Raw genomic sequence first — 11,508 nt, 5'->3', positions numbered from 1 at the left:
CCTACTTTTTATGAAAGAAAATGGCAAAAAGCACAGACCTCTTGTTTGCTTAAGATTTTGAAGAAAATAAAATGGATCCGGTTATATAAAGTGATCTATAACAGCGATTTGGTCCGCCATGCTTTATGCTAGAAACAAGCTGTAAAATACCCAGGAAAGAATCTGATGCATATGGGGATATTATTGTTTCATTTCTTTGACATTCAGATGCTGAGCTACAATCTTATATAGCCGAGGAGACCATTCTTTTTACTTTAATTCTGTCACTATCAATTGATTACGCTATTCTATTTATGTACAATAAAAGATGTTTAAACCCAGACAGATTTTAGGGAAACGCTAGCCAGCAGCTTACATTTTTCTGCGTCGGTAGCAGGTCTACTCTGTCTGGGGTGGAAAGGTAGGCCTAACTTTTGAAAGTACTATGCTCAGATTCCTAATGACGTCTCAGATTTTATTATTTGCAAATAGGGACAGTTCAGTTGCAAACAAGACACTGATTTGGCATTGGAGAAATATGTTAAGATGAACACATAGGCCTATCTCTCTATCCATTCTAAGTGGTATTAAAACGATTCTGCTAATATGTACATTTTTTATAAAAAGCCATTTTTTCTTGGCCCTGCAAATACAATGAAAGATTCATGAAATGCTTTTACAATAAAGGAGATCTTTCCACCCCTACTCTTGCTATCAAAATTCCTGAGTTGCCATATAATGCTTACAGGATGAAGAACAGTTTCTAAAACTGCATATCTAAGGTTCTGGTCTGTCCAGGAAGTGAGGGCAAACGGTAGGCATGTTCTCTGCTATTCACTTTGTTTAAATTATAATTTGGGTATAGAGAGTCACTTGTTTTTTTCCCAAGCATTCAGGGAGGGTTTAAGTCAAATATGTTTTGCTGAAGGAAGGGCGAACTATTTTCATTTCAGAGGTCTGATTTTCTCCATGTAACCCTTACTATAAATAACGTTTACTCCCTTACAATATGTTTCTAAGACAATCTTTAACAGATCAGCACCAGCTTTACCAATGGGTCATCTTGATTGCAGAGACAATGTCCTGCTTCATCATTAAGGGGATATGTTGAATTGACTGTAATGAAATTGTCTTAAATCCACATTTAACTAAATTAATTGATCCACATTGTAAATTATCTGTGGGCTATGTAATCCATCTTGGAAGGATGAATGAATGACCTCAATAATCACACTGTTCTCCTTTGAAATGGTATCTCTGCTATGCCCTCTGGTCACTCTCTAATAATAGATTGGATGAGATATACGGGTTAAATAACAGATTTAACACAAAAATCCTTACTATAGATCTTACCCACTTAAGTAAAAATTACCATGAGGGTGTAGATCTTACCCACTTAAGTAAACATTACCATGAGGGTGTAGATCTTACCCACTTAAGTAAACATTACCATGAGGGTGTAGATCTTACCCACTTAAGTAAACATTACCATGAGGGTGTAGATCTTACCCACTTAAGTAAACATTACCATGAGGGTGTAGATCTTACCCACTTAAGTAAACATTACCATGAGGGTGTAGATCTTACCCACTTAAGTAAAAATTACCATGAGGGTGTAGATCTTACCCACTTAAGTAAACATTACCATGAGGGTGTAGATCTTACCCACTTAAGTAAACATTACCATGAGGGTGTAGATCTTACCCACTTAAGTAAACATTACCATGAGGGTGTAGATCTTACCCACTTAAGTAAAAATTACCATGAGGGTGTAGATCTTACCCACTTAAGTAAACATTACCATGAGGGTGTAGATCTTACCCACTTAAGTAAACATTACCATGAGGGTGTAGATCTTACCCACTTAAGTAAACATTACCATGAGGGTGTAGAAGGGTAGAGGGCAGAGGTTAGTGTTTTGTGTATGAATCCAAGATGATGAAGATTATAACCTAAAAGTAATTTCATAGAATATAAAATGACAGAAATAGTTGATTGTTTAATAATTTATTGTTTCCAAGGAGGTACAACCATATTAAATTCCTTACCCTTTTAATACAGTGACTCAAATGACAAAACCCACAAACACTTTACTGAGAGATAAGGACGAGTGCATACCAAAGACGATCATAAATCATTTATTTCAAATGTAAAATGCCACCTCGTTAGCTCCACTGACCAATACAGAGAAGTGGGTGACACAAGTGTGTGTGTGTCATGCAGTCATTCCTTTCCTGGATCCTTCCTCTTTGCCTGACACCTACACTGCAACATTCCATTCCAAATCAGTGAGAAGAAGTGACACTAAGGATAGATGTACATTACACAACAAGCACCTTGCCATTTCTCTAACTGAAAGGTGACCGTACCCACACTGAAAGGTGACCGTACCCACACTGAAAGGTGACCGTACCCACACTGAAAGGTGACCGTACCCACACTGAAAGGTGACAATTTCTACACTGAAAGGTTGTAACAGTAGCCCTGCTGAGCTACACTGAAAGGTTGTAACAGTAGCCCTGCTGAGCTACACTGAAAGGTTGTAACAGTAGCCCTGCTGAGCTACACTGAAAGGTTGTAACAGTAGCCCTGCTGAGCTACACTGAAAGGTTGTAACAGTAGCCCTGCTGAGCTACACTGAAAGGTTGTAACAGTAGCCCTGCTGAGCTACACTGAAAGGTTGTAACAGTAGCCCTGCTGAGCTACACTGAAAGGTTGTAACAGTAGCCCTGCTGACCTACACTGAAATTTCTCCTCTTCCACTTTCCAACTCACTGCACCATCCTTCCATTGGCAAGCAAACTTTACCAAAACCGCTCAAAAGAAATGCCCAAAATACTGAGAATAGAAAACATGCACTGGTTTATGTCATGTGGTGGAGATGCAAGCTAGTGGATACTTATGTTTCATTATGACGGGAACTATATGACAAGTTTCCAGTTTTTCCTTCGGAGACGACAACAGATGAGCACTGATGAACACATCAAACAGAACTCTAAGAGGAAGAAGAAATAAGAATGGTTCCAAAAACATTCATTCCATTGTTGTCATTGTAATTTTTGTTTCTCAGTCCTCCTTGTGGTCTGCAACAAAAAGGCAGTGTTGAATTCCACTGGTCATCCTTTCCTATGTCTCCTCTGACCAGATGGGTAGCTCAAGAATCTCTGGTGGCGAGTGGCTGAGAGAGATATATCCCAGTACAACCTCACAGATCTCAGCACACCCGGCGGCCATTGTTAATGACATCATCATGGTGTCCTTCCCAAGCAAAGATACTGGGTTCCTATGACAAGGGGTGGCTGAGACAACGGTCGTGTAACATTGCGCATTGTCATACTGGCCCCTGATACTAGTGCCCTCTTCCACATTGTTGATTGTGTGAGGTCTGCAGGGTCTCTTTGGGAAGTTGTGACTGAGAATGCCCACTAAATGAGCAGAGTCTGGGGTGTTGGGTCCTCAATTGTGGCAGTTGTAACTCACTCAGTGAATCTCAATATGGACCTGCAAATAGGAAAAGACAAAGACAGTTAGCTAAAAATTGGAAATCTGACATATGGTGAATGTATGAAAACAAGAAATGACACTCAACTAAGCATGACGTGTCAAAGTGGGCAGTGGCTTTCTAAATCTGCCTCCTTTATGGTCGTGATACTGTACTTCAAACTTGATTTGCATTGCCAAACTTTATGCTGTGGCTTCTTAGACTAGCTAGCAAACTAGCAAATTACCTTTATTATTTATTTAGCTGTCGCGTTAACAAACGTTAGCTAGCAAGCGAGCTAGCTGCTAAGATAGCTCAGTCAATCTGTGAAGATAAGATATGTTCGCTCTAGCTAATTGTATGCACCGTTTAGGTGCAAGGTTAGCCAGGATTATGTTTACCTGCAATCGCACATTGAACATCATTGAAGCGATGAGGTAGAGGTATGGGAATCTGATTCTCAGTCGCCAAGCGAGATCAAAAAATATCAACAAAGTCCTCGTCAACCCTTTTGAAAACACCCCGTAAGTCCGACCAGCGGACCCCGAAAAACGGAACACTAAATAAGACAGACCCGCCATAAGACAATGTCTGCTACGGCGATTATCCACCGGAATCTTATTTACAAGTTAAGAAGATACAACAGTGCATACTGCCATCGTTGTCTGGAGTTTTTAACATTCATATTTTCGTCTTTTGACGAGGTACCCCACCCCAACCGATAAATCCACCCTTCTTTTCCCGTTTTGGTCAAACGGAACGTTAACAGTGTGACTCACGGAAGTTGCAATGCAATGATATCCGGCAACGTCATCATGGTGTAACTGTCTATGGTGTCCGTAAATACTCTTATTTTTTTGAGAATATAATCATTTGGATAAACTAGTCTCTCTTATACTGTTCTGGTTACTAAGTATACCAGATACCTCTGCATACCATACAGTATATCAATATATTATCTTCGGATAACTCCACACTACCTGAAAACTGAAAAAGTTGTTCACACTTCTCAAATGTGTATTTTGGTACACGTTTTCAAACGGCTAACTTACTTCTAAATAATTGGATGTATGTTGTGTGAAAGATACAAGTTTATATCCCTTTTCTTAATTTGATGCTTCTTTCGTTTTATCACAATGTACTGTCTTTTGTTTTAGGATTAAACTACTGCACATCAGTGATTTCAATCCGTGCGTGGGCGTCTAAAGCAACCGGAAGTGACCCGGTGAACGGATAGTTCCGCACGGTTTTGCGATGTAAAACGCAGCTCTGTTTTTTTTCCTCAATGGGTGGTAGCAGCTGTTTGCTCCATAATTTCCAGTTGAGAAAGTATAGGAATGTAGCAAGATCACTTCAAAAAAATATATCTTATTGGACACTTTCGAAAATACACACATTAACCTTGCCAATCAGTGTTATTTTGACTAAATAATTCCAGACATTTCAAGTTTGAACAAGTTCAGACAAAAGAGTGGGTAACTAAGCTAGCACCTAAGCTAGTAAACGGACTTAGCGACGCATCTGGACCAGTCTGGTAGTAGTACGGCCCGAAACAATGCAGGCCATAAAGTGTGTCGTGGTTGGGGACGGGTAAGTTTATGAACGTTTACTAACTATAAATACATGATGTACCATTATAGTTAAGTGACTATCTATATTTGGTGTGAAAGTCAATAAATAAATAATATAGCTAGAAAATGTGTTAACTTGCTAGCTAATGTTAGTTAGTTTGAAAAGTTAGCTAAAGGCTAGGTAACTACCAAACTAACAAGTTCAACAATGACAATCCAAAATTACGTAAGCAAATACATGCTGATTCTCACAATTGTTATTTGTGCAAATCAGCTGGTTTAGTCCCCATCAATGGGACTAAATTAAGTGGGTGTGTTAACGTTCTGAATTAAATCACTGCTCTACCATAGCTGTGTACATTGATGCTGAAACATGTCTATATTCTAGCCAAGTATCTCAACTCCGCTACCAATTATTTTGTTTTTTACAATTCGATACTTGGAGTAAAATACGGATATAATGTTGCCCAAAAATTATATTGCGATATGTAACTATCGATTTTCCCCATCACTAGTAACTATACTTCGATACTTAAAAAAGTAAATGATTAAACACTTACCGTGTACCTGTGTTTGTCCTCTGTTGTTGCAGGCCATTTTTTTGCTGAAATCATACTTTTTAATAAAACGCTAATAAAATACAACCGCCGACTGTTTCCCTGTTGCTGTATGATGGCAACTCAGCCGACTGTTTCCCTGTTGCTGTATGATGGCAACTCAGCCGACTGTTTCCCTGTTGCTGTATGATGGCAACTCAGCCGACTGTTTCCCTGTTGCTGTATGATGGCAACTCAGCCGACTGTTTCCCTGTTGCTGTATGATGGCAACTCGGCCAATTGAATCAACATGGAAACAGTCAGCGATTGTATTTGATTAACATTTTATTAAAAAGTAGGGCTTAAAGCAAACCAATAAAGGTACGCAACAGAGGACAAACATAGATACATGTAAACGTTTACAAATGTATATTTTTGAAGTATTGAAGTCGGAGGTTCCTTTCAAAAACTCCAGTCTGCACTCAACTTCATGGAGGAGTTGAGGTACTTGGCAAGCTGTATTTGAAGCTTTTGTATTTTTTTGGCTCAAGTAAACCTTGTCTCCAGTTATTTCTGTCATTGTTTACTTGGTCATTTCATTGAATCTAAATTGTGAAAACAGTTAACCAGTATTCATCATCTTTGCCAGCAAGCTAATGTTTCCGTAGAAACATTTTCCAGGTGTGAAGTAGAGAGAGGGAAAGGGGATACCTAGTCACTTACCCACTGAATGCATTCAACTATCCCAGACCATTACAGGTGGACTGACTCACTCTATATATGAATATTAATGTCTGGATCATAAGGAGTATTTCATCTAGACTGTATAACTCCTTGATGTTTGCAGTTCCCAACCAAGTTAAATGGCCTCGGGTCAAACCTGAGGTGTGAGCGTGGTAATAAGACATGGTGACTCACTGCACTTCACCGACCTCTGTTTGCTAAGCAGGTAGATACAAAGCCTTAACTAGTGGGTGGTAGGTAGGTATTACCCAACAATTAGGTAACAAACTTGGTAACATATTTTAGTTACCCTAGTGGTGCTTGGTCAAACCTGTTCCTCACCTGGCTGGTAGTTAGCCACTCAAATAACTGTGCACTTTTGGATGACCGTATCAGAAAAACTCTGATCTGTTTGGGCACACCACTCATAATGTGTAGGAGGGAGGGGAGGGTGCACACAACAGAGTATGCAGCCTCTGGGCTGGGTGTGGTGGATATTGTAGGCAGCAGGAGAAATTAAAGTCCACATGTTATAGATGGAACCACGGCTGAACTGTTCTATTCTTTGATTTAAGGAGGTAATATAACTGTCCACTCCCATTCGTCGGCTAGCCTTTTATCATTTGAAATAGTGACTAGGCCTCATTTGAAAGAGTTACGGACTTGAGTTGATTTTACTGAACCTCTTACTCATTTGAACCAAGTCTCTGGGTTCCTGGCTGCAGGGCATACAATCGTTCAAGGTAGATTTTGAAGTGTGTGTTGTCCATCCACCCAGATTCAAGTTTGGTAGGGACCTCAATGCCCTCTATAATAGACCATAGAACCATGCTAAAGACATGGCTTTCAGAGGATCAACATCGTGCTATAAAATTGGCATATGGCACGCACGCCTATGATTTGTTCCATAACATTGACATGTGCCTTTATTTTCTCCTCTTCCAGAGCTGTGGGTAAGACATGTCTGCTGATCAGCTACACGACCAACGCCTTCCCTGGAGAGTACATCCCCACAGTGTGAGTACCTCTACAGCCCCCGGCTGGGAGGCCTGGCCTGGGAACCCCCTGGAGCCAGACACCCCCAGCACCACACCCCTCTAATTCTCCCCTTGTCTCAGTCTCCACAACCATTATTCAGGCTAGGCAGGGAGGGCATCTCTACATAGCTGTCTTTTGCCCCCCACCTAAACCTGCAAATAGGATTTCAATTAGTTTAAATGGGAAAATGTTTGTTGGCAGCTTGGGATGCTAATCATGCTAACCTGGGGGCCTTAGCATCACACCGGTAGCGTTTGCCAGCCAAGAGTACTTAGCATCTCTGAACAGAGTGCCAGATGTAATTTGCTAAACAATTCTACATGTAGAATCACAGGAAAATGTTGGCAGTCAGACGTCCTCTGGCGGGGTGGTCCCTAAAACATACTGCGCCGAACAAATGGCAGATGACCAGCAGATCAACATTCGGTGGGGTGTGTGCGCTCCCTTAGGGGAAGAAATACCTGGGGAAAACACGGCGACGTAAATTACCAGAAGGGTTTTTAGGTCTTATCAGACCTGGCACTAACTTATGTTGATCTGTATCAGTGACATAAACTGGTTTAGATAAGTGACCAGATGTTTTATTATTGATGGTCACTGGTCAGATTTACCAAGAGGTTTGAACCAGTTCTTCATAAGAGGGACTACTGTAAAACATTCAAATGATAATGTTAAAGGGGAAATCTGCAGCTGCTACTTTCCATTTTTGGATTTATAAATGAATGAGAGACCCATTGATTCTTAAAGAATATAACTGATTAATGCACCATGAGCTTAGTTTAACTGTCATACCCCAGCAGAACCCAAAATGTATGCTTGTTTAACTCCAATGTTTGTAATTATTGTAAATGTAAACCAACACTGTATGGGTATTCAACTCTTACCCCATGAGGTTTGGTGCCTGCTGGTTTTCTGTTCTACCTGATAATGAATTGCCCCCACTTGGTGTCACAGGTCTAAATTGGTCTGTAATTTTTATATCTTGGATGGTCAGTCCTTGCATCTATAGGTCAGTCTATGAATTTCAGTGGTTACATTTCTCCAGGGCCATCCTTCAACTTTCTACCAAAAGAGGTGGGGAGACGCTTTATTGTTTCACCTGTTGATTGTCCCTTTAAATAAGGATTACGAGCTTATGTAAAAATATCTAGAGATGTTCTTCTATTCCCTTATAGCACTTTAGGTTTTCACATTAAGGTACATAGGATACACTTCTCTCTCCTTTATTGTCTGCAGTTGATTATTAGCCTATACCCAAACTCATAGTGGTTGACTGATCCCTACAGGTTTGACAACTACTCTGCCAATGTGATGGTGGATGGAAAACCAGTCAACCTGGGCCTGTGGGATACAGCAGGACAGGAAGACTACGACAGACTCCGCCCCCTCTCCTACCCACAGACGGTAAGATTGACAGACCAGACATGCATTGCCATGGGAACAGCTGAACCATACTTACTATTGCTTTGTTTGAAATGAAGCCTTTGTGTACTTACAGGACATTCTGTCAAAAATATCCTAGTCCTCGTCTCTGTGGGTAGTAATAATAAGGATGTTTTAGATATAAGGAAACACACACCTTTGTATGTAAGGAACACTGTGATTACGGAAGTGATTATCACAGGTACTGACTGAGATTCCTCCTTTCTCTCTCTCTCCAGGATGTGTTCCTTATCTGTTTCTCCCTCGTGAGTCCTGCCTCGTTTGAAAACGTCCGTGCCAAGGTGGGTGCCCTGTTTGAAGCAGCTCATCATAGCTCTTATGAATTCAATACAAGGAGCTTGTCTACAACACAGGACATGATGTTCAGTTCAAACACATATTGTTTAGCTCTATTTTTCAGAGCTGCATTTTGGAAAAGACGGTCCATTTTGATTCTTGATTTTTACTGGTTATATTGATCAATCTTTTGAAAAGTCATTTAAACTGTAATGACAAATTGAATGGGAACCCTATGAAAGTGATATGCCCGATGTGGTCTCTCTTCATAGTGGTACCCAGAGGTCAGGCACCACTGCCCCAACACGCCCATCATCCTAGTGGGCACCAAGTTGGATCTGAGGGACGATAAGGACACCATCGAGAAGCTCAGGGAGAAGAAGCTCACCCCTATCACCTACCCCCAGGGCCTGGCCATGGCCAAAGAGATCGGTACGTGTTCAGTGTCTATCAGTGACAATGAATGCAGGTTGAGGGAGTGTGTTTACTGTTAGGGACAATTCATGCTTTGAATGCAGATAACCTTCTCAACCAGGAGAAAGTGGTTGTACTCATGCATTACTTAGGATGTAGTCATGCTCTCTGAGTAAGACTTTAGAAAGTGATGTCTCAAAGAGAGTGGGTGAAGAGTAACTGGCTTCTCTCCTGCTAGGACAGCACATGCACACCCTTCAGAGCCATGCATTAGTAGTAACAGTCTCCTCATTCTCTCTCCTGTCGCTCAGGTGCGGTGAAGTACCTGGAGTGCTCGGCCCTGACCCAGCGCGGCCTGAAGACTGTGTTTGACGAGGCCATCCGAGCGGTCCTCTGCCCCCCACCCGTCAAGAAGAGAAGAAGGAAGTGCTCCCTGCTCTAGAACCCCGCAGACAGGAAGTGTCGGGAAGTGGGCACTCGCCGTGCAGGGTGGGGAGACACAGAAAACGCAGATACAAAAGCATTTTACTTCTGAATCTTTCCTATCTATATATATATATATATATATATTAGTCGCTACTAGTACAGCACTGGGACAAACTGTTCCTTTGTTAAAAGAAACTGAACATACAGATAGGTTTAGGAATGGGTTTTGATGACAATCTGAACCCAGTCCTTTTCTTTGCATAGACACACATCACTGAAGTGTAAGAGATTCCAGAGGCCTTCTACAAATGGATTTAAACTTCTGTGAAAAGGATGCTGAAATGTTTTCTATTTGTTGCTCTTACACTCATAGTCCATATTGTTTGTTTACAGTCTTTAGAGGTTGTTTTGGGTGGAGCATGAATTTGCCAAACTGCGTACTGCAGATATTAGAGCTGTACAGCAGACAGACACTAAACTTGTTGATCCTTTTTTAGGTTTACCTCCTAACAGTACAGCTAATAATTTGGCATGATGCACTGCAGTTAATGGTTACATGGGTAAGATGGCATTCTATTTGTGGGGTGGCATTCTTTATAACATGGAAATCCAGAACTAGCCAAGTTAATAGCATCACCAGTTTTATTTTCACCTCCAACTACTAATTAATGTACAATAAATCTAATTTGACTAGGACTGAGTTTGGGAAACACTGGTCTAGCCAACAGTGCTTTTTGTCGATTGGAAAAGGCGTGATCCTTCAGTATTTAATGGGAGAGCTGGCGTGCCTCGTTGCACGGTTGGACCTGTCAGTCAAAAATGTTGTATCCCCCCGATCCCCCACCCGCTCCTGCTGTGTCCTCCTGCTGTGTCCTCCCTGTACTGTCTGAACCGAATCGTTGCCTGACAAAAACAAAGCTTGCGACTTTATATGAGAAGATTGGATGTGAGGACTGTTTTGGGTGTCGACGTGAGATAAAAGCACCTCTTATATTAGTCTTTGGGCATTTATCAGAAACCATTCATGCAGCGATTTCTTCTGTGTATTTTCTTTATGAATAGCCCATTTGAGTCACAGTAGCCACAACTACTTGGAAGGCAAAGGAGAGAGCATTTAAATGACTGAGGAATGTTCTAACGGTAACTAAGCTACAGTCAGTAATGACGTAGTGTGTATATATATTAATCTTTGGTTATAATCATTTGAATTCAATTGGCTATTTTGTATTAACATTCCACTGAAGTTAATCACTCGCTGTATTTTTAAACAAACTATGAACGCTATATTGTTTACCAACTACAAATAAACCTTTAATTTTACTACAAGTCTAGCCTTTTGTAATTAATGCAGATGGCATGAAATGTGCTACATATACTGATACATTTTTATATTTACATATTCTAACTACAAGATATGGAACTGTTATTCAGGCATCAAGCTGTGCTCCAACTGAGCCAATGTTGTGGCCCTTTGGTTTTATGGATAAAGCGATTTGTCACTTGAGAACCATTGAATTTGAATTAAACATACTGTGTGCATTTACATTTGAGGTATTCATATGTCACTACTTGGCTTCTCAAGTGAGGTATTCATATTTATAGTAGTTACAGCATTGAGTTT

The 11,508-nt window shown here is 40.7% G+C and overlaps 2 protein-coding genes across 3 annotated transcripts; one reads left to right on the top strand and one right to left on the bottom strand.

The window, feature by feature from the left end:
* Positions 1 to 1,970: 1,970 nt before the first annotated feature.
* Positions 1,971 to 4,239, bottom strand: smim10l3 (small integral membrane protein 10 like 3). The gene is made up of 2 exons (XM_029728667.1): positions 3,862 to 4,239; positions 1,971 to 3,480 (listed from the first exon to the last, which is right to left on the bottom strand). The coding sequence occupies exons 1-2, from the start codon at positions 4,039 to 4,041 to the stop codon at positions 3,460 to 3,462; spliced, it is 201 nt and encodes a 66-aa protein (XP_029584527.1). The 5' UTR covers positions 4,042 to 4,239; the 3' UTR covers positions 1,971 to 3,459.
* Positions 4,240 to 4,694: 455 nt separating this feature from the next.
* Positions 4,695 to 11,430, top strand: LOC115171654 (ras-related C3 botulinum toxin substrate 1-like). Of its 2 annotated transcripts, none has more exons than XM_029728666.1 (6): positions 4,695 to 5,050; positions 7,236 to 7,307; positions 8,615 to 8,732; positions 8,990 to 9,052; positions 9,320 to 9,483; positions 9,773 to 11,430. In XM_029728666.1, the coding sequence occupies exons 1-6, from the start codon at positions 5,016 to 5,018 to the stop codon at positions 9,831 to 9,833; spliced, it is 513 nt and encodes a 170-aa protein (XP_029584526.1). In that variant the 5' UTR covers positions 4,695 to 5,015; the 3' UTR covers positions 9,834 to 11,430. The 2 variants fall into 2 exon arrangements, with proteins under 2 accessions (XP_029584526.1, XP_029584525.1); XM_029728665.1 differs by having other exon boundaries at positions 4,698 to 5,050; positions 9,320 to 9,479.
* The last annotated feature ends 78 nt before the right edge of the window (positions 11,431 to 11,508 follow it).

Source organism: Salmo trutta, chromosome 32, assembly GCF_901001165.1.
Source record: "Salmo trutta chromosome 32, fSalTru1.1, whole genome shotgun sequence".
Lineage (NCBI taxonomy): Eukaryota > Metazoa > Chordata > Actinopteri > Salmoniformes > Salmonidae > Salmo > Salmo trutta.
Note: the sequence above shows the minus strand (reverse complement) of the source record. Positions and strands in the feature narration are given on the sequence as shown.